The sequence below is a fragment of the Notothenia rossii genome, assembly GCF_949606895.1.
Source record: "Notothenia rossii genome assembly, chromosome: 7".
In the NCBI taxonomy this organism is placed as follows: Eukaryota; Metazoa; Chordata; class Actinopteri; order Perciformes; family Nototheniidae; genus Notothenia; species Notothenia rossii.
In genome coordinates, this window is record NC_136905.1 from 20,757,962 (window position 1) to 20,780,373 (window position 22,412).

The window sequence follows — 22,412 nt, forward strand, 5'->3', positions numbered from 1 at the left end:
TTATCTGTGCTAATGTTCGTGTTTTTCTGTCTATTGTGTGTTTATGTGTTTGTATTAATGTGCTTTTAATGGGGCATATGTGATTTAATATGTGATATAAAACGAGCAATTGTCTTAAAATGTGCTCATGTCTTTTTCTGTCTTTTTTTAATGCCATGAACGGCAAGTGAAAATTAGCCTCTATGGCTAAATATGGCACACATGCATAATCAACTTACTAAAATGCTTTTATTAATTAACGTGCATTGTCGCCTCTTAAATAAGTAAAATTCTGTGTTGTCAAGTATTTTATGAAGCTTGCATTTTAATGTGTAAGTGAAACAGAAGAACAAGCTTGCTCCTCCCATCACTGAGGTGCCCTTGAGCACGTCATTCAGCCCCCAACTGCTGCAGTGAAGAGGCTCAGAGGCTGGCAGACTTGATTTTATTCAAACACTCCTTATAAACACATGTCTAAAAATGATTAACGTGCATTGCTCTCAGTTCCTAAACACAATCGTCCTTCCTCAATTACAATCTTAACTCTTGTAACTGGTGGAGCGGCATTTCCCTTCCACATAGACTGCATTAGAGTCCGTAAAGTCAGATAGTCCTTGCCATTACAAATCAGGTATCTTGCATGCAAACTTCTCTTATTGCAATACAACAGGGTTTTTTCTTACTTAATTCAGTGTGTGTCAATGTTATGATGGGCATTCTGACCTGACCCAACTGACCTTTGTTTTAAAGTCGCCTTAAATACAACAGAGGAATGTCACTAATGCAAACTGAAACTTTGTAACTTCACTTCCTCTTGTGGCGTGATAAAGAGAAACGCCATCATAGCTTTTCACACTTCCAGTGTTCACATCCTCTCAGCACAGTGCACAGAAATGGACCACAATGCTCAAGGTCAGTTTGTCTTTTTTTTCCAAATATGTTTGTCAGTTGACTTTTTTTAAATGTTGTCTTTTATGTTGTTTCACAGGAGGTAAAGCCTATGGTCTTCTCAAGTCTCAACAGGAAGAAAGACTGCTGTCTATAAATGAGGTGTGTTGATATTTTTAGACAAAGTCTGCCAATTTCAATAGCGATACATGGATTTTGTATAGTTTTTCTACCCACAAGGGCCTGACATATGTGCAATATCAAACTAATGTCAGTTTTATTGTTTTTATTTTTTATTATCACCCTTAGACTTATCTGTCAGACCCCCAGCATGCTGAAGAGGAAGAGCTTGGCTCAAAGCTTGAAATGTTTAAAAGTGAGTATTCAAAAGCTGCCAATCGCTTATCAGTAAATTGTCTTATCATTTAGTGCAAAGATATACAATTTGAATACAATTACATTTGCTTTTATCACAGAGAAGTACATGGAGTTTGATCTAAACGACCAAGGAGAAATAGGTAAAACGCCACCGATCATAAAACCCTCAAATATTTTTTGCTACAGCTTGCAACTCTTGCTCTCAATAATGACTCACAACATCTTAACATATTCATACTATATAAGCACTTTGAATGTATTGGCTGTCTTTGATCTTTATAGATTTAATGGGGTTAAAACAAATGCTGGAAAAACTTGGATTGGCCAAGACTCACCTAGAGCTGAAAAAGATGATGTCAGAGGTGGTTGGAGATACATCTAAAGAAACGATAAGCTACAACGACTTCCTGAATATGATGCTTGGGAAAAAAAATGCAATTCTCAAACTGTAAGTCAAAACATTCAGAAAATTGGTCTCAAGGAGGGAGATTAAGTACAAAATGATTAAAAAAGAATAATTGAAGCTATTTTTGATGATGATCCTCAAGCCTTGATCTAGCTGATAAAACTGCTAAAAATCCACGTGAGTTTTAATAACAATATATAAATTAAAATGCAACAATGTATTCAGTGTGAAAAGCATTTAAAGTATCTGCTTGATCTGTGTCATGTGATGTTCATTGTTTTAATGCAAAGAGTAATCTCTATTGTGTTAAAACATGAATAGAAATGTCGTACATTATAGTAACTGACATGTTGTGTTTTACATTAAAGGATCTTGATGTTTGAAGGCATGGGAAAGGAGCAGGACAAGAAAGATGTTGCACCGCCTTCTCGCAAAACCTTTGCAGACCTGCCATGATGGAGTTCTCCACCCCAGAAAGGATTATTTTTTATATTAAAGCATAACCCAGGATTAAATGCTGCAAAATGCATGTCAATAGAAAGGACATCATCAAACAAATTGTTGAAATGTGCAAATGTTTTTTTATAAAGTATTCAAATCTAACAGATTAAAACATAACCTTGGTCTAAATGCTTAAAAATGCATGTCAAAATAAATACAAATATATTGTTCAAATGTGCAAATGTTTTTTTTTTTTTAATTTAAATAAAAAACTAAAGAATCTACCAAAACTTTTCTGCATTCTGCCTTGTCTGATTGTGACCACAGAACAGATTTCTTTGAGCCAACTAATTACTTGTAAATGCCATCGTACCATAAACCTGTAGATTTATATGATGTGGTTTAGCTGCTAATACAAAACACGACATATTGATTAATGGATATACATACCCTTATCATCTTAGTCAAAATACCGACATGTTTCTTTAATAAATAAAGGAATAACACTTTCTTTCATAAGATAAAGTAAACATTTGATCATATTAAAATAGACAATGCCCACCCAGATTGAAAAATCCTACATTCTACGTTACCCTTACTTTGTTTTAAATTTATAAAAAAGTGAAGGTGAAGAAAAGTGAAGTTTGTTCATGTTTTTCACATGAAATGTAACGAGAATTGTATTTTGTTATGGTATTAACCTCAATCGCATTTCCCTTTTCTGTGCTGGCTGGTCTTTCTTTGAGATGTCATGAATAACTTTATTTTGAAAAATGCGGCTGACCGGAAAACGACGTGGATGTCATCCGGGGAGCGAGGATAAAGTAGCTAAGCTTGCAGGTTAATGTGGTAACTAATATAGAGAAAGGTGAGTAAAAGTGACTTCCTGGAAAAAAATATACACATGCATGAGAAACTATGTTTAAAGACAGTTTGCAGTTACAATTAATGTCAGCAATATCTATCTGTACGATGTGTTTTCACGCTAACGAATGCTAGCAATTAAGCTAACGTTAGCAGCAGGTTAGATAGGCAAACTCCAAGGTATATTGAACATTAGCAATATAAAATAACACTTTTGTTCTAAGTCCAAGAAAGGACAGATTGAGTTTGTTTGCAACAAGTTAAATCTGTGTTTATAAAGTCCACATCTCAAGGATATGAACTGCCGGTTTTAGCTGTTATCCATAGTGAAGATGTACATGAATATTGTTGTTTTGTCAGGAGGATGAGCAGCTCAGAGGAGGTGTCCTGGATCTCCTGGTTCTGTGGACTCAGAGGGAATGAGTTCTTTTGTGAGGTTAGTCCCCCGCATTATTAATATACAATCTACATTTTACAGCCTTGGTTTGAAATCAGCACTAACTGAACAAGTTATCGAAAATGCAGAGCTACACTGAGGGGAAAACAATGTATGTTCACATGCTTTTAACACACGAATGTGTCAGCAGATTCGTGCAGGACACTGTACATCAGGGGTGTCCAAACTTTTATCATCAAGGGCCATACGGAAAAATATACGAAGGGCCGGGCCACTCACCAGTGGCGGTTCTAGACCAATTTGACTGGGGGGGGGGGGGCAGTTATTTTCTGAGTGGGGCACAATAAATGCAGGACGAAAAAGACAAAGACAGTATGAAGTAATTGTGCATAAGAAATCAATGCAATACATTGGTATTTGTTTCAGTACAAATATTTATTTCAGATACTTATAGTTACAGTTGTTACGCTCTAATGCAGGGGTCTCCAACCTTTTTTAGGATGAGAGCTACTTTCAAAAATTAAAACAAGTGGTTAGCCACTTTTATTCCTCTTTTTCTTTCTTTTTTGCAGTGTATATATTTAGAACATTTAAACATTATTATATGCTTACCTTTAACCCTTGTGTGCTGTTTGGGTCTGTGGTTCAGTGTTTACTAAAGAAAATGTATGCAATTTAGTTATTTTAACCTGCTTTATTTGGGGGTGGACCTCACCTCCTCTAGGGGGGTCCGGGGGCATTTTCTTTTTAAATGTTGAAGTTAAATGCATCAATCTGGTGCACTTTGAGCACAACATGAATTTATGGATACAGCTCTCAACACTCATATGAAAGGGAGTTGTATGCTTTTCAATAATCCAAACATCTTTAGAATATGATCACAACCAATGACAAATCATTTAAACTTGTTTATTCTTATCTTATGTTACCTATAGTTAGTTAGCATTATTTCTTTTTATTTATGCATATTTTACTAATCACTCCCATTTGGCTTCTTTCTTATCAACTAAGATATGTTTATTTTAATTGACTGAATTTATTTGAAAATTGGTCTTATGAATACTACTGTGTAATATATGTTTACATTTATATTTAAGAAGTATCATATAAGACAAGCAAAAGTTTCATTTGTGGGCCATATTCCATTATACTTTTTGAATTTGCTGAGGGCCGATTCAAAATGGTCCGCAGGCCGCAGTTTGAACACCCCTGCTTTACAGACACCTCAGTCAACTCCAACATCTGCTATCAGGGTATAGGATAGGATGCACATTGGACAGGACCAAACCATCAAGTGGGTCAAATGCATAGTGAAACAGCAGCTATAACTAGGGATGCTCCGATCGATCGGCCGATACTCACTCTCTACCGATCGATCGGGGCTCTCTAAACATGCCGATCGTGAGAGCCGATCGCATGACGTAAAATACATGACACTTTTCTCAGTGCGCGGCAAAACAAGCTCGCCAAAATGGCTTCATCGGTCTGGCATTATTTTAAGGTGTCTGAAAAAGACAGTAAAATAGCGGAATGCAACGCGTGTGAAGCAGAAATCTTGCAGCTCCACCCGCTGTGACGGACCGGTGAGTGGAGCGAAACACACAAGAGTTAGACCTATCAAAGTTAGCCATTTTATCTACCTCTGAAACAACCTAAACTAGTTATAAATATATTTATTCTTCACTGTCGGGTCACTCATTACTGGATCAGTGAGCTGCATGAGATACTGACAGGCTGTCAGGAGAGGGGGAGAAAGAGAGAGGGGGAGAGGAAAAGAGCGCTTCCGCTCTTTTCTCCCGTGTTATTATCCAAAGTGAACGTAAACTTGAATAATGTACATTAGGGCTTCACGATATTGAAAAAAACTGACATTGCGATATTTTTTTCCCCTGCGATATATATTGCGTTTTTTTTAACTATATTTAACCGGATGAAGGATTTTAGTCACGGACGTCTGGATCTTAACTGGTTGACTCATCTTACCTTAAGTCATGATCTAACATGTCATGATAATGCAGGTTGATTCTCCTCAAATAAGGGGGTTCATCTGTGAATGAAGAAGAGAAGAACCTTTATCCAAAATAGTTCCAGATGGCAGATGTTGCTTTTCTTTTTGGAAGTAAATCTTCATTCTCGCCGGTATTGTCCTCCTGTGCCTGTGTATAAAATAAATTACATGACACACGATATATCGTTCAGCCCTAATGTACATCATTTGAATGTAATAATGAAGTTGATTGTTGTTTGTGGAAGCTCCAGTGAATGAGCCCCATTAACTGAGTTTTAAATGGAAGATTTAAAGTGATGTTTAAATCTTCCATTTAGGCCCCACCAACTCGATCGGATCGTCGATCGGTATCGGCCGATACTGATTCCGGCAATCGGCCCCAAAATTGATGATTGGAGCATCCCTAGCTATAACCTTATAAACATATGAATACACTTAGCACACAATAGCGCATCTATCAGAATCAGAATACCTTTATTAGTCCCATAGAGGGGAAATTTACATCACATATGCAAACAGCCGCATCAGACACGTAAGCCTCAATGTGTTAAGAAAAGATCTGCAGGGGTGTTTATATGTAAACTTGCATATAGCAAAAGTATTTCTTTTTTTAAACCAACAGTCATGAACTATTTGGTGTCACAGTGTGGTTTCACATTAAGCCGGAAACAAATGTGTGAGATCAGTTTCATGTCTGGCTGGATTAAAGGTTAAAACTATTTACACAAATACTGCTGTAAAAAGTAAGCACTTCCCAGTTAGAGCCACTTCCCTCTGCTGTTTGCTACTACTCTGCTCCACCCAAGCATATGGTGCCTTTAAAAAAAACATTTTATAAAGAGAGACAAGTTAAATAAGAATAAAACACTTAACATAAAACTAATTGTGTTGTCAGTATAGTATATCAATGTGCATCTCACTGGTGGGTCTGATTAAGTTAGCAATAACACAATACAACTCTAACCCCAAGCTTTCTTCATCGGCAGGATCTAAGTAATCCTGTTAAAGGTGGGGTATGTACTTTATTTCAGAAACACTTTTTGTTACATTCCATGGAATGCTCTTAACATCCCGATAGAAATTAATACATTAAATGCTTTCACAATAAATAAATAAATGTCATCTTTGGAAGCCGTAGTACTGTAAAAAGTACGACCAATCATCTGAGCCGGCTTGGCTAAAATAACTGGATGGCCTACCTGCCTGTCAGCCTTCCATCTGTGCACAAACTTATCTCGTGCGTGTTGGAGGAGGGGCTCTGTAAGGAAGTGGCAGATGTGTATATTTTCAAATTCTAGTTCAAGCTGGTTTCTCCAAAATGACATACCCCACCTTTAAGCTCTTGCATAATGCTTCCTTATCAGTGTGCTTGAGCAATGTGCTGTTGCAACAGATACATACCATTAATAGCCATTCATCATCTTCAATTGTGTGTGTTACAGGTAGATGAAGACTACATACAGGACAAGTTTAACCTGACGGGTTTGAATGAGCAGGTGCCTCACTATCGCCAGGCTTTGGACATGATTCTAGACCTGGAGCCAGGTGAGAATATCAAGGAAGTAGCTGTTCCCATGAGAAATTAAATTATTAATAGTCAACACTTGAATTTGACAGATGAGGAACTGGAAGATAACCCCAATCAGAGTGACTTGATCGAGCAGGCGGCGGAGATGCTCTACGGGCTCATTCATGCACGTTACATCCTCACAAACAGAGGCATTGCACAAATGGTAGGTTATTACTGAATCATGTCAAGTTCTTACTTGTCCCATGACATGAATCATCAGTGATTTTGAAATGTGTTGTTTTTCATAGTTGGAAAAATATCAACAAGGGGATTTCGGCTATTGCCCTAGAGTCTATTGTGAGAATCAGCCGATGCTTCCTATTGGTGAGTCTGACTTCCTATCAACACGTTCTGCCTCACACAAAGCACATGCTGCACCTTTGACCTTTGTTAGAGGATTTGCAGACATACTCACCCATCTGTTGTCTGATGCAGGTTTGTCCGACATCCCTGGAGAAGCAATGGTGAAGCTTTACTGCCCAAAGTGTATGGATGTTTACACACCCAAATCCTCCAGACACCACCACACAGATGGAGCATATTTTGGGACGGGGTTCCCCCACATGCTGTTCATGGTGCATCCGGAGTATCGTCCAAAGCGACCAGCCAATCAGTTTGTGCCAAGGTGCGTTTGATCTGACTCAAGTTATGTATTGTTAGTATTAGCTTTAACTAGCATTAACAGTACACACTTTTGAATATTAAACACATATGGATTAAGCATACAAGTAGACATTGTTTGTGGTCAGATTTATCTTATTTGTCATCATTTAAATTTCAATCATCTTAGATGTTTTATTGTCTACTGAAACTAAAGTATCATATTACCACTAGTATCTAAATAAAAATGCACCTCTGCCAGAAAGTGATTTTGTTTCATGTTTTGTTTTTTTCAGGCTATATGGTTTCAAAATCCACCCAATGGCCTATCAACTCCAACTTCAGGCTGCATCAAGTTTCAAGAGCCCAGTCAAGACAATTCGCTAGAACGCCGCCCGGCGAACACAGTGGAATGAAAGACTTTGTTGTTTACTACTTGTTTGAAAGAATGAATAATATATTCCAAATAAATGCCTGTACAGTTTCCCAAACGCTTAGATTTAGACATACTTCTTATTTAGTGAAACAGTTACAGTTGAGCAGCTTTTTTCTCTTCCTTATTTAACGTTGAGCTATTACCAACGGGTCAATCTCCTGTAAGTGTTTAACGTTAATTGATGTCAATCCTTTGACTCGATCATGAAGGCCACAGTGTGCTTTGTGGTTTAATTGAATGTAACAAAACATCTTGCCAACAGCCCAACGGGTGTTTCCTATCAGTGAGTCAGTCAATGCTTTGGAAATTCAACATTAAATACCATCAAATTCTTAACGTGTATGTGTCAATGTTAACAGGAGGTATTTCCAAAAAACAATGGCAAACTCGAAGTAGAAAATGATTGAAAAAAGGACATTCTGGATTTCAAATTGTATTCCTTTGTTCGTTTCACTTTAAATTCAGTGGTTTTATTATGTTGTTTTGTCAACTGTAACATGTTTTCCTGAAAACCCTGTATGTGTTTGATGTTTACATTACAATCTGAACAGATTTCACTTCTTTTTTTTTTCAAGAGTTTTGTGTTGATTAAACATGCAACATTTACAGTGAATGGCATTAAATATAGATTTCTTACCAAAGTATGCTACACATATAGAACGCCAAATAAAATGCAAAATTATGCATATTTTATTATTTCATAAAAAGACAGGGATAAGTCACAAAGCAAAAATATTTTTCCATTGTCTAACAACTATTTTCTTCATGTGAAATTCTGCATTTTCTTCCAGGAGAGGTTTCTGTTGTCCATGTAGCTACAATACCAATGGCTTATTTTTGGGTAGAAAAAAAACAAATGGCTAACAAACATGCTATCTAAAAAGGGATTCATATATTTTAAGCATTTTCTCTTCTATGAAAAAGCACAGGAAACAGCAAGTGTGAGCAATCTACTTAGACTATGTGGTAAAAAGGCTTTACAAACTTGGTTGATAATTAATGCAATATTTAACATTGTGACATCTCTAGTCTGGAAAACAGCTTGTGTTGAAACAGTACATCAAATCACACAACAGTTCCTACTTTACAAATAAATTACTGTATAGTAGAACATGTAAAAAAGACAACTTGTGCTCCTATGAGAGAAAAGCCACATATATACTGGGACAGCTGCCTGCACCTCCTCTCGCACGGTTACTGGGACAAACCAGCTTTGCATGTATTGACCTCACTTGGCTGGGTATACATATATGGACATTCCTCGTACAATCATATGGAGGTCTGTAGTCTTACAAAGAATATCAAAACCTGAGATTAACAGACCAAAGCTTGTAAAACTTTTCTTATCAACCAAATATATTAAAAGAAATATGACTTTCTACTACTGAACAAAACAAAGGGCTGAGGGAAGCACTCCCTTGTCTTATTGTTAAAGGTTTGATAAACTTGGTGGACTACAAGAGGAAACGAATAAGAATGATTCAGGCAAGACAGGTCTTTAGTAGAGACCTCAAAGTTCAGTAAACAGCACAATGGTAACCTGCAATTCCACGAGCAGATGGATGAATAACTTAAAAACCTCAAATGTGTAAACATTCTATAAAAGCATTAATTCTAAAAAATAGAGAAATATTTTAAAATAGATCAATTTTTGGATTAAAACTTTACAATAATGTGTAGGCTGCTGGTTCTTGGCTGGTTAGGGAAGAACTTGCTTTTGACTTTTTGTTTTTGTAACTGAGCAGGGAACAACTGTCCACATTTAAGCACAGAATGTCTTTGCTCACTTATTGATGCAAGTTACGTCATTTTGTTTTAAACAATTCTTTCTCTTGAATTAAATAGACATGTAAACAAAAATAATTCCCTTGAATGTAGTCTTAACGTTCCCCCAGCATCACCAAGGGAATAAATGCTGATAATGGTGTCTATACTAGAATTGAAACAGTGCATTTGTATAAAACCAAAACATGTAAAAACCACTAGGAAAATAAAAGCATTTAAAAGCAAACATAACTGAGATCACTCGACTGAAAATGTTGTTTTTTTAACCAATAAAAGATTGTATAGTAAGCTTTTTAACACCAGTATGAGATAAGCCGTAGACTTGAGCACTGTGCAGCCCCCCCACTACATATAACTGGAAAAACAAAGAGGATCTACTTAGATGTATCTACTCTTTCACCTATAAAGGTAGGTGCATATTTATGAGATATTGTCCTGGGATATGTGTGCGCAGGTAGAGCTGGTCGGTGTGTGTCTGAGGTGAAGAGCCAAAGGGTAAATGCAGGTGGTGATTCACAATGCTGATGCTCCGCCGTCTCTCTCCTGCAACACAGACATTATTTGAACTATTATTAGTCTTTATATGAAATAATAAAGTCAAATGTTCTCTATATTCATTAGATAATGAAGCTTTGGACACAACTAAGCAGGCTATTTCTTCCTGTTTCTGGTCTTTATGTCAATCTAAGCTCAGCAACTCCTTTTTCCTGGAGAGCTATGAGAAGAGTATTTATCTTACCATTTTACTTTAAACAAGAAAGAAAATAATGGTATAATCCAAAATGCGGAACTAGTTCTTAAAAATCCTGTCCAACACTATTTTGTTTTACGGGCAGGATGTTCCTACCATATCTTGGTCAAAGTCAGACTCTGCAGTTATGACGATTCTCTTCTCCACCCGAGTCTCTGAAGATCCACTTTTCACCACCTGTTGGGAAGAAAATAGTTAAGGTAATAGAGGTAAGGTAAGGCAAAGCAAGTTTATTTATATAGCACCTTTCAACACAAGGCAATTCAAAGTGCTTTACAAAAATGAAAGATATTAAGAAATAATCATCCTGCACCTGTCCGCCGCAACCTTCGTTCCCTCTCCCCCTCTACCTTTGCCTCATCGGTGCTCTCAGCCCTCCCTTCCTCTGACTCGTTCCAACTCCTGCCTCCAAACTCGGCTGCAGAAACTCTCCTCTCTACTCTCTCATCCTCTCTGGACTCTCTCTGTCCTCTCACATCTCGGCAGGCTCGTCAGTCCCCTCCTGCTCCCTGGCTAAATGACGCACTGCGTGCTAATAGAACCATCCTTAGGGCAGCAGAGCGGAAATGGTGGAAATCCAAACACCATGACGACCTCCTAACCTATCAGGCTCTCCTCTCCTCTTTCTCTGCTTCCATCTCTCAGGCAAAAAGCACTTTCTTTCAAGATAAGATCCAATCTTCCTATTCCAATCCCCAAAAACTATTTTCTATCTTCTCCACCCTCTTGGACCCCCCCAAAGCCCCTTCCCCCTCCTCCCTTCTGTCAAGCGACTTTGTTAACCACTTTGAAAAAAAGGTTGATGATATTCGCTCTTCTTTTTCTAACTCACCTTTACTCACCACTGGGTCACCAGACCCACCTTTCACCCACACACTGACCTCCTTCTCCCCTCTCTCTCCAAGTGAGGTTCTTACCCTCATTACCTCTGCCCGTCCTACCACCTGTCCTCTGGACCCTATCCCCTCAAACCTCCTTCAGACTATCGCTCCTGATATTCTACCGTTTCTCACCCATTTCATCAACACTTCTCTAACTTCTGGTCACTTTCCAAACAGTCTCAAGGAGGCAAGAGTAAACCCTCTCCTAAAGAAACCCACTCTCAACCCGTCTGATGTTATAAACTACAGGCCTGTCTCTCTCCTCCCATTCCTGTCTAAAACACTTGAACGGGCTGTCTTTAAACAACTCTCCTGTTATGTCCATCAGAACAACTTTCTGGATCCGCACCAGTCTGGTTTCAAGGAAGGTCACTCAACAGAAACTGCTCTCCTTGCTGTCTCTGAGGAACTGCACACGGCTAAAGCAGCCTCCCTCTCCTCTGTCATCATCGTTCTGGACCTCTCTGCTGCATTCGACACGGTGAACCATCAGATCCTCCTTCACACTCTCCAACAACTTGGAGTTTCAGGCTCTGCACTTTCCCTCCCTCCTCACCTCATACCTCAAAGACCGCACCTACAGGGTAACTTGTCCGACCCTTGTCAATTAACTACAGGGGTCCCTCAGGGCTCTGTTCTTGGCCCCCTCCTCTTCTCCTTGAACACAAACTCGCTCAGATCAGTCATTAGCCCGCATGGTTTTTCATACCACTGCTACGCTGACGACACCCAACTAATTCTGTCCTTTCCCCGCTCAGAGACCCAGGTCGTTGCACGCATCTCTGCTTGCCTAGCAGACATCTCTCGGTGGATGTCTGCTCACCACCTCAAGCTCAACCTTGACAAGACTGAACTGCTTTTCCTTCCGGGAAAAGATTGTCCCACTCTTGACCTAACAATCAACATCGGCACCTCTGTTGTTTCCCCGACTCAGACTGCAAGGAATCTGGGTGTGACCCTAGATAACAAACTGTCCTTCACTGCAAATATAGCTGCTACAACCTGCTGCTGCAGATACACTCTTTATAACATCAGGAAAATACGTCCCCAGCTGACCCAGAAAGTGACGCAGGTTCTGGTCCAGACTCTTGTCATCTCACGCCTAGACTACTGCAACTCTCTCCTGGCTGGTCTACCTGCATGTGCCATCCGACCTCTGCAGCTCATCCAGAATGCAGCGGCTCGTCTGGTCTTCAACCTTCCTAAATTCTCCCACACCACACCGCTCCTCCGCTCCCTTCACTGGCTTCCAGTAACTGCTAGAATCCACTTCAAGACAAAGGTACTTGCGTACCATGCTGCGAATGGATCTGGCCCTTCCTACATCCAGGACATGGTTAAACCGTACACCCCAGCACGTGCACTCCGCTCTGCATCAGCCAAACAGCTCGCTGCACCCGCACTGCGAGGGGGACCCAAGTTCCCCTCAGCAAAAACACGTGGGTTTGCTATCCTGGCTCCAAAATGGTGGAATGAGCTCCCCATTGACATCAGGACAGCAGAAAGCTTACACATCTTCCGGCGCAGACTGAAAACTCATCTCTTTAGACTCCACTTCGAGCGATAGAATTGCTAACAAAGCACTTATATACTAACTAAGGGCTGGCTTATCTAAAGCCAGTTGAGTAGCACTTGAAATGTTTTAGCTCTATGAAACCTGATATACTTATGTATATGATTCTGTTTTCTTCAAGTTTTTATTTTGTCGGTCGAACGCACTCATTGTAAGTCGCTTTGGATAAAAGCGTCAGCTAAATGTAATGTAATGTAAAATAGTGCAGTGGAAACACATTATAAAATGGCATTTTAAAACAGTCATTAAAAAGCAAAGATAATCAAATAAACATAACAAACACATGAATACAAGTTACAGTGCAGTGTAAGATATGAATAGTTCAATTAAAAGCAGGGGCAAAAATAAAAGTCTTCAGGTACTATAACTTACATTAAAATTAGAAAAGGTTTTACATTTTTTTGAACATGAGGTCAACGAGTATACTTTAATTTAGGTGCACACAAAATATGAGTCTGATGGGTTCAGTAGTATGCCAGATCTCACACACACACACACACACACACACACACACACACACACACACACACACACACACACACACACACACACACACACACACACACACACACACACACACACACACACACACACACACACACACACACACACACACACACACACACACACACACACACACACACACACACACACACACCAGGTTTAAGCCTGGCAGAGATAACCAACAGAGAGAGAGATTGTGTTGCTGACCTTTGAGATGTGAGTGGTGGTGACCGTGGTGCCGCTGCTGGTCTCCGAGGTAACGGTCTGAGAGGTGGTCATAGTTGAGCTATCCTTTTCTTCTTCCGTCCCAACTGTCTCCTGAGGTAAAAAAAGACAGGTTGACTGAGTAACTGTTTTTAAGGCAAGGTGAACCTGAGCCTCAGCCAGGGAAGGTGCAGTGCTGCCTCATGCTTATTGTGGAGCCCCTGGCCTGACCCCCCAGACCCGCTGATATCTCCTCTAAACATGGAAGGCTTAAAGCCGACACAGATCTGGGCTGAGCAGGTCCTGGAGCCCCTACCTTTGATGAGTCATAGATGAAGCTCTTGGTCTGGACGAGAGGGACCTCTGTGGTGGAGATGCCAGGGGCGGAGGAGTTGGAGACAGCTGTGATGGTGACTGTCTGGGTCTGCACCAGAGGGGGCTGTGGATGGGAGCATAGCCCCATGAGTGGCTGTTTAACCACACACCTCACAGCAATGTGCTTCACACCATGCATTCCCTTTTTAGCATTTGCAGTGTGGCGTGATTTTCACCTCAACAGCCCTTTTTTTGTCACCAAATTAGATTTTTGGAAACAACAGAATCACCTTGTTACTTCCCTTCCCACCACCAACTACTTGAAAAGGAAACAGGGAGATGTGAAAAGCCATGTGTGTTGGAAAGATGAAGTTAATGTTCAAGACATGCCAGAGAATAATGTGCTAGTGTTATAGCAACCCTTCACCGTAGCTATGATCACACCCATGTGAAACACCTCTGCTGCAACCATTTTCTCTTGTATCAGAACATTTCACACAGCTCTTTACAGATTCACATGCTTTGTTTACTGATAGTGCTGCACAGGAGTGAGCGAGTGTGCCCTTGAAATCATAGAAAGGCAAAGTAAAGACGGAGTCGCCCGGAGACGGGGTCAGGAGGCTACCTGGAAGCAGCGTACGACCTGCGGACCATCGCTCCTGAAACAGGAAGCTGGGGAACGTCCAACTATCTTTCCAGAGCCTTCCGACACTTCTGGACATGATCCTTCCTCCTCCAGGATCCTTTCTAATGCTTTACAGCAGGGGTCGAAGGAGAGAGGCAGCTGCGCCATCTCCCCCTCTATGATGGGCACCAAGGAGGTTTCAAAAACTACAACCACTTCCTTATCAGGTGACTCCTCCTCAACTGGAACGCCGCGGACTTCGACACTATCAGGCTCACTCATGAGGCTCACAGTAGGACTTGATATGCCTGAAAAGCCCAAACTGCTGCTGGTTTCCTCATTTGCCGTCTTTGTCTCTGAACCATTGCAAAGGAGACTAATGCACACGCTCTAAAAGAAGACACAACACAGTATCTGTGTGATCGTATGTTGGAGAAGTACTTCCTACTGACATGAAGTCATATTTATCTAAATTATAACGCATGCGTTTAAAAAAAAAAAACAGTATTATGTTTACAGTATGTACAGAACAGTATCCATGTTATGAGGTTGTACAGCTCTGTAGGAACATGATGCTTTTAAAAGGGTTGAATTAGATTGTATATGACATAATTAACATTTGAACTCCACAGCATAACAATACTAGTTTGTATAGCAGAGCATGTGTATCCCTTCATCTTTTCCTAACTGATTTCCACATGACGCAGTATGTCACCAAATAAGATGGATACTGAATACCGGTATTGCTAAACATTTTTTATCCATGAAAAGTGTGAGGAACCATTTCAAGGAACAAACACTCATATGAGCTGTACATGGAATGCCTTTTATTCTTTGGTCAGAGTTGATTGTCAAAACGTCATGCAACAAGGGATGTTTTGCAGTTGCTACATACTGCCTCCATAAAATACTGGTGAAGGACAAAGAGGTTAATATGTATCACAATAAAGCTGCCTCGAGGTCTCCCATCACAGGAAATACTATACTGGGACAATAATACTGAAAAGATTCTCAGTAACAACACTACGGTTTTTGGTGCTTTGTTAAAGTGGATTTAGGAAAAAAAGTTTACTTATCCAAAAATCACATCACAGTGATCAGCCTAGACAATATCCTTAGACAACAGACAATATAAATATACCTCAAATTGTGTATAAAAGCAGGCTCAAAGCAGTCAGTTGTCAGGTAGAATTGATGAATTGGTGATTTAAAGTCAAAGAGACAACGCAGAAAAGGCCAAAGACAAATGGCTTGATTGTCTTTCCCAGTGCAAGTCTGTTTCTGGCCAGAGCAACCAGGTCTGCGGTTCAAAACAAAGGGAATGAAAGTCTTGTCCCACAGATGCCAGAAGAAGAAAACAAATTGGGCAGCTGGAGGATGAGAGATGAAGAAAGCTACAGTGATGTCGCAGAGGAGGCGTAGGAAGGAGAGGAGGAGAAGAGAAAGCGAGAGGTTGATGGGTAGATGGATTAGGTGCCGTCTCCCCAGTCACACTCACACCTGTGTGGGATTCCCGCAGGGTCCGAGACGGCCCCTCAGCTGCGTTTGGAGTAGAAGTCGAGCAGGGGGCCGCGTGGGAGGCGGATGACAAACTGAGGGGGGGAGGAGGAGGAGGAGGAGGAGGAGGAAGGGGTGGGGGAGAGAGATGAGAGGAAGGAATTTTGAAATGACCCATAAATTAAATGAATCTTGAAAAAAGCCAGAGTTGAGTAATAACGTTGTAATGAAATAATACAATGGGATTTTGGTTGTTTCTTATTTTTTGTCCAGATCATGGAAACGTTACTGGCATTTTTCCATGTCCAACAATTCATTTTTTTCTGAAAAGACAGAAATTCATCCACTATTGTATCTTATTTATAAATATAATTGAATTATCTCAGTAAGCTGAGGACAATGAAGAATGTACAGGATCTTAGGCCTCTGGCTGGAGGATGTTAGATTGACCTGTTAACTACCAAGTGCTATGTTGTGTTTAATCAGTCATCTGATTTGATCTGTGTAAGGCTGCCTTGTAACAACATAGCTAAGAACTACATTCTTATCTTAAGTAGCAAGTCAGGAAGTAGCAAGACACATTCTGCTGCTGCGTGTCAAAAACTTGCAAACCCACATTGATATTAATCTGTACTTGTGCAAATGTTAACTCCAATAGGGGCTTAAATCTGACAACTGAAGGTTAAGCAAAATGACAAACTGGCTTGAAATTGAGCTAAAGAGTGTGTGTCCGCTCCACTGGGCAGACAACATTTGACCAATGTCATATTGCTGTTCTGATTCATCTCGTCACAGCAGACCCTAAGGAGTCAGATTTGCTTTGATTCCAGTGCAGCCCTAATGCATCCTGACAATATAATTTACTTGGAGGCATTTTTTCCCAAGTGTAACAAATATTTGTGTCCAAACAGTTATGCTGCACTTCAGTCACTGTCTCACCAAAAGGCAAACAACATAAACTTAAGTAGAATAAACTTGCTTATTCGTGTGACAGTAGTTCAGCTAAATTGGGAGTTGTTTCTAGTGTAATAGAGAGCTGTTATTTCATATGTTAACTGTAACACAACTGTTGATATCAGCAATGACACCGTTTTTATAATGGATTCCTTTCAAAGTTGACATTATGTTTTAGTCGAGGCATCGTGGTGCAAAAGCTGCTGATACAACTGTGTAGGAGGTCTCGTCTTTTCAGGGGAAAACAACCATGGCTTGGGGAGGGCAGCAGCCAAGACATTTAAAAATCAGTGTAAAAAGAAAAAGTGCAAAGACAAAGTATTAAAAGCGAAAGAAAGCTCTCCAATGAAGGAGGGACAGAGGAGAGGGGAAAAGGTCAATTCTGCTCAGTGTAAGCAGAATGTGCAAAAATTCATCTCCGAGTCATGCGGTAAAGTTTCCAAGTCAGGTCCGTCAGTCATGCAATAAAAACAAAGTCAGAGCTCAGAGGCATCCATCGCAGATAAAGAGGATGAGAGGGACCAGATCTCAGAGAGGACACACTGTCCCAGAGATGCTTCACACACATCAGTCTTTAAAGTGAAAGACAAAGTACAGACCCTATTCAACATGTCCATCTGCATTCTTCATACAGTACACATGCATGTGCTGCATACCACATGCCATCTCCTTGAATAGGTCTACATGCACACACCATCCATTGCACTCAGACTGTAAGCGGGGCAAGAAGGACAAATGGAAGAAGCTGATCCCTTCTTCTATCGGTTTTAGAATCAATGCTAGTTTCAGGGTCTTCTGTTCCCTTTGCAATCCATGCACACTGCTCACACTGGTGCACAGATGTTTATCCAAACATCTCTAAAACTGCAGAGCCATGAACAACACGTAGGATGATGCATGTGTAAGTACAGCTTTAACCAAGACAACTTGGAAATTGTCAGAAGTTTCTAAATCAATTTAAATGTTTGCTTCAATTCCTGAGCAGGCTGACTTACAGGAGTTCAATCAACATACATGTTTTGGTGTTTTCTGTGGGAGACTTACCCCATCTGCACCGGGCTGGCCGTTGACCCCCAGGGTGCGGAACGGAGAGTGTGTGGACAGACGCTTGTCCCACTCACTGGGCCTGCTCTCCGGGGCGGAGGCCATGAAGGTCCTCTTCAGCTCAGTGATGCTAGCATGATGCTTGATCAGGTCCTCCTGAGGCTTATCAAACTCCTGCAGGGAGGAGAGCCAAGAGGGGACAGAGAGTGTGGAGGGGGAGGAGCAGGGGGGAGGGAGCAGGGAATTGGGCCATGCAACAATAAAAAAGGGAGAAACAATAGGGGAAGGAAAGGGCAGATGAAGGATGGGTTCGTAGTTGGGAAATCAAAAGGGAGAGAAAAAAGAAAATAAGTCAGTTTGTGTTGCTTTTTCCTGTTTGTTTTCAATTTGGGTTGATTTATTGCTGATTAATGAATAAGCATCAGCAGCAGCGGCAGCAGGGTTATTTGGTGATTCTAAAAGGAACATAGGGTTCAATCATCTACATCAAAACTATGTGGATTCTTAATAGATTAACAACATATTTTCAAAATGTAAATCATTCTGGTGGCTGATTCATGAGAGCAGATTGTGGTGTAATCAAAGGAGTAAGTGCCACGATTTATCACATTTGAATGGGAAGGAGCTACAAGCTGCACATCACATAGTTAATGGTGTATTTTAAAGCATTTAGCAGTGAAGCCCTTGAAAGAACAGGCTGCAAATGAAAGAGCAGAAGATGTGATGATATGGAAGAAAGAGAAAGCCTGAGTGTGAATGAAAACCTCATTTGACACAAATGAACAAAAGCAGTTCTCATTTGGCAACATTTAGCACCAAGTTGATCTCAATTGAAGATATCGTCTGCAGAGAAAGACCTTCACTGAACAATAACTACTTATCTTTACACAGTGTGGCGCTAAAGAGCAACTTAATGTTAAGTGTTTCTCCAAAAGTCATACGTTTTACAAATGACAGAAAATGCATATTTGTAATTACATTTCTATGGTCAAAAGCTGTAAAACATGTTTAGAATTAGATGGAGGTAAAAGAGCAAAAGCAGGAACAAGAGAATACTGATGATCTTGGGAAGAAATGTATCAAATAAAATTGTAGCTGCTGATGAAGAGTGAGAGTTTAAGGATGCAGCATCTTTGATTTGCAAAACACACAAACAAACTATTTATTCTGCAGTAATTAAACGCGGATGCATAAAGTGAGAATCGTGCCACATGCAAGCGTGATATTAAAGAGCAGCCGTGCCACAGAGCAGGAAAACACAGATAGAGACTGACATCTCCAGAAGGGATACAAACCTCCAACATTAAAAGGCTATGTCTGATATAAATTGAGTCACCCTCAATTCTCTTAGCTCTTTTCTGTGAAAAAGAACAAAACAGGTGTGGGTTTGTTTCAGTTCCCCTGTGTGCTTGAAGATACGTTGGACATGCATACTACAACATTCACTACAGTGTTAATACAAACCGAGCTGTGAAGAGTCTGCATGCAAAATAGTTCAGGGTTAAGTGAGTATAAGAGTCGATGTACTGACAAACCAAAGACCCTACGGCTATAGAGGACTGCCTTAGGATATCTATTTGCACAATGAAAACAAACAAATAAAGAACCTAAAGTGAAAGAAATCAAACCCCAGTAATCATGCAACTTTTTTAGTTAAGTACACAAATCTATAATCATGCATGTGTGCATTCCAGGGTTAAGAACAACAGCAAGCAATGAGAGGAAATGAATGCCTTGTAAACTCAAAAACAGATAATCTGTGTAAAAACGTATAATCTGAGGCAAGCATTTTCTCTTTTTTCCAACCATATTACTCACTGCTTACATTTTCAAATCGACTGAATCTAATACAGTATGTTCATCCAACCTGATGTGGATTTCATTTTAGACCGAGCTGTACAGAAGCACAACATGAGAAGAGGGTGAGATTAGTGTTTTGGATGAAAAGCTTGATATCAGAATGGAGGTGGAGAGATGGCTACGGAAACGTTTACGAGGCTATGAATCTGACCTTTCGCATTCGCACCACCTCCGTGCTCGTCTCCTCAGACTCGTGCTACCCCGGGGAGGAGAGAGGGACACATGTTAGCATCCTCTGCTTGTTGGCTTTAACACTCAGATCCAGAGTGGAAACAAGTCTTGTGAGGGGCCACATGCAAGGGGCCAGTGTCTGACACTAACCTGAATGTCCCCATTGAGGGTTGCCATCAGTGAAGAGTCTACTTCTCTCTGGTCCCTCCACGCTACTGGCTACAGCAGCAAGAGAGACACAGTTCACACTCAGAGCCAGAGGACAATCTCTGTTCGCTGCTTTAGTGTCTTCATTAAAGAAGACCATGAAGCAATTGCATTGAAAATTGTTTTTGAAATTTCAATGTTATCATTATCTACAACAAAAAATTCCCAGCCAATCGTTATGAGGACAAATAATAACATAAATGGACACTAATTTTCCTGTAAGGTAAACGTTGATTACACACATACATATTCCTGCACGTATACATTTAGATTTAAATTCATCACTAACGTGTAAGACAGTGTTTAAAGAGAAATTGTATACCTTGACCTCAGCCTCGATTTTTAAGGGCTCCACCGCCTCTATAGTGACCTCCAGCTTTCTTTCCTCCTTGAGGCTGGTCTTCAGTGGAGTGGAGGTCTGCGGCTGCTCCAGGATGGCAAAGGGGATCCCTGCCTCTGCCAGAGCGGCCTGGGAGAAGACCGGAGCACTGACGGGACGGGCGCCCCTCTGTGGGACCACCACTAGAAAAATACAGACAGAATTGTACGTAAATAAAAAGGAAATATGTTCAAGCACAGTAGAGGTGATCGACGGTATGCACATCCAGCTAGTCAAATCGCCCAAGTGAGTAAAATGCACAGTAAAACATCTATAAACATATAAATAAAAAAACAACACAATAGTGCATCTATGCAAGCAGCCACATCATACTTACAAGCTTCCATGTGTTCACACTGCAGGGGTATACTGTACCTCATAAGCCTTGTTTAGTCTTTAAACAAAAGGAAAAGTCAGCCCTCAAGGTGGGCCAAAATCAAATATCCACAAAATGGGATGAGAGTAAAAGCATGGATTCGTTCTTGTTGGAATCCGATGAGAGATGCAAAGGCAGATGACGTTAGGCAGCAGTCCAATGCGGTTGAACAGGTGAAATTACGAGGTTAGGAAAGCGTTATTTCTTCAATGTGCAAAACATAGCACGACCAGAGGCCCTTCAGTGATGATGAATGTGCATCCAAGTCAGGGCATCCTGTGAACTTAAGCGTTTCATGGAGCGAAAAAACGTGTAAGCGGTTCATCTGCAAACAACAAACCCAAACAGGTACCTGACTCTCTGAGGCCAACATCTAGTAGAACAAACCAATCATGGTGGACATGTGTTTGTGTGTGAGGACGCCTTTCCTCCAGGATCCGTTGCTCAAACTGTGGTCTCCTCTCGGATATCACAATCTTGGTTTTGGCCCCAGCCGTTGGAACTTTCACATTTGCTGGGAGCTGGAAACGCTCAGGGACAGCAGCTAATACAAAGCAAGTGGGTATTATTGTAGAAATGAAGTACAAAATATGAACACACTTGCATTTATAGTGAAAGTAAATTCAATGACTGCTGAGTCTGTTGATACAGTAGGCTTACATCTTAGAATGATTTAAAAAGAAATCAAATGTAAAATGTTCCTATATATTGCTGTCACTTGCTCTAATAATACCTGATTTCTTCTCGGCCACATCCAGAAGGGTAAACCAATCATCTTCAACCTCTCTCACTGCTGCACTCGGTTTCTGCTGCAGTTCATCCTCCAGCTGCCACTTCTGCTCCACTATAGTAACGCTCTTCTGCGCTCTCTTCTCTATGGGTGCATACTCTTTAGCTGGTCTCACTTCAGGATGTGTGTGGAAATGTTTGTCCACAGTCACTAATGTAAAATATAAACAAAGCCTTCTCAGTGACAACAATTCTACTTAACATATATTAAACAGGTGAGTTATTATATAAAAATATAAAGCGCACACACAGTAGGAGCGACAAAATAATACCTGGTTCTTTTGCTGCTACATCTAGCTGCACAAACCAATCATCATCAATCCGTCTCGGATGTGACGTCTTAACCTCCACAAACTTCACGGGGGGCCTCACGTCTTCCATGAGGTATTTTGGTTTTTGGTCAATGGCTGCCACCACTTGGACAACACGCTCAACCACAGCAACTAACATGGAGAAACAAAGTTAAATAACTCTGGCGCCGATTGATTAACTATTTACCATTTATTTTTGCTATTTATGGCTGAAAGCAT

The 22,412-nt window shown here is 40.5% G+C and overlaps 3 protein-coding genes across 6 annotated transcripts in view; 2 read left to right on the top strand and 1 right to left on the bottom strand.

Moving 5' to 3' along the window:
* The first annotated feature begins 738 nt into the window (after nucleotides 1-738).
* On the top strand, nucleotides 739-2,382 carry LOC307013134 (allograft inflammatory factor 1-like). The gene is made up of 6 exons (XM_079640397.1): nucleotides 739-891; nucleotides 968-1,029; nucleotides 1,177-1,243; nucleotides 1,344-1,385; nucleotides 1,528-1,693; nucleotides 2,020-2,382. Exons 1-6 carry the CDS (start codon nucleotides 873-875, stop codon nucleotides 2,105-2,107), a joined length of 444 nt encoding a protein of 147 aa, XP_079496523.1. The 5' UTR covers nucleotides 739-872; the 3' UTR covers nucleotides 2,108-2,382.
* A 470-nt stretch (nucleotides 2,383-2,852) lies between these two features.
* On the top strand, nucleotides 2,853-8,520 carry LOC307013612 (casein kinase II subunit beta). Its single transcript, XM_079641053.1, has 7 exons — nucleotides 2,853-2,960; nucleotides 3,317-3,392; nucleotides 6,804-6,906; nucleotides 6,979-7,094; nucleotides 7,180-7,255; nucleotides 7,367-7,556; nucleotides 7,828-8,520. Exons 2-7 carry the CDS (start codon nucleotides 3,321-3,323, stop codon nucleotides 7,916-7,918), a joined length of 648 nt encoding a protein of 215 aa, XP_079497179.1. The 5' UTR covers nucleotides 2,853-2,960; nucleotides 3,317-3,320; the 3' UTR covers nucleotides 7,919-8,520.
* A 114-nt stretch (nucleotides 8,521-8,634) lies between these two features.
* LOC307013608 (band 4.1-like protein 2) overlaps nucleotides 8,635-22,412 on the bottom strand; it is a 32,681-nt gene continuing 18,903 nt past the window's right edge. For all 4 annotated transcript variants that reach the window (XM_079641045.1, XM_079641044.1, XM_079641047.1 and 1 more), the window contains exons 11-20: nucleotides 20,661-20,860; nucleotides 20,282-20,350; nucleotides 20,112-20,156; nucleotides 19,396-19,458; nucleotides 18,101-18,274; nucleotides 14,606-14,995; nucleotides 13,982-14,104; nucleotides 13,669-13,779; nucleotides 10,600-10,680; nucleotides 8,635-10,295 (exon numbers count right to left, since the gene is read on the bottom strand). In XM_079641045.1, coding sequence (XP_079497171.1) covers nucleotides 10,266-10,295; nucleotides 10,600-10,680; nucleotides 13,669-13,779; nucleotides 13,982-14,104; nucleotides 14,606-14,995; nucleotides 18,101-18,274; nucleotides 19,396-19,458; nucleotides 20,112-20,156; nucleotides 20,282-20,350; nucleotides 20,661-20,860 — 1,286 coding nt within the window. In that variant the 3' untranslated portion in view covers nucleotides 8,635-10,265. The remainder of the gene's footprint in view (nucleotides 10,296-10,599; nucleotides 10,681-13,668; nucleotides 13,780-13,981; nucleotides 14,105-14,605; nucleotides 14,996-18,100; nucleotides 18,275-19,395; nucleotides 19,459-20,111; nucleotides 20,157-20,281; nucleotides 20,351-20,660; nucleotides 20,861-22,412) is intronic.

Coding starts and splice junctions, on each gene's coding strand:
- LOC307013134 (XM_079640397.1), top strand. Junction 1,030..1,176: donor GACTGCTGTCTATAAATGAG/GTGTGTTGATAT, acceptor TATCACCCTTAG/ACTTATCTGTCAGACCCCCA. Junction 1,244..1,343: donor AAAGCTTGAAATGTTTAAAA/GTGAGTATTCAA, acceptor CTTTTATCACAG/AGAAGTACATGGAGTTTGAT.
- LOC307013612 (XM_079641053.1), top strand. CDS start 3,321: ATGAGCAGCTCAGAGGAGGTGTCCTGGATCTCCTGGTTCTGTGGACTC. Junction 3,393..6,803: donor GGAATGAGTTCTTTTGTGAG/GTTAGTCCCCCG, acceptor TGTGTGTTACAG/GTAGATGAAGACTACATACA. Junction 7,256..7,366: donor TCAGCCGATGCTTCCTATTG/GTGAGTCTGACT, acceptor TGTCTGATGCAG/GTTTGTCCGACATCCCTGGA.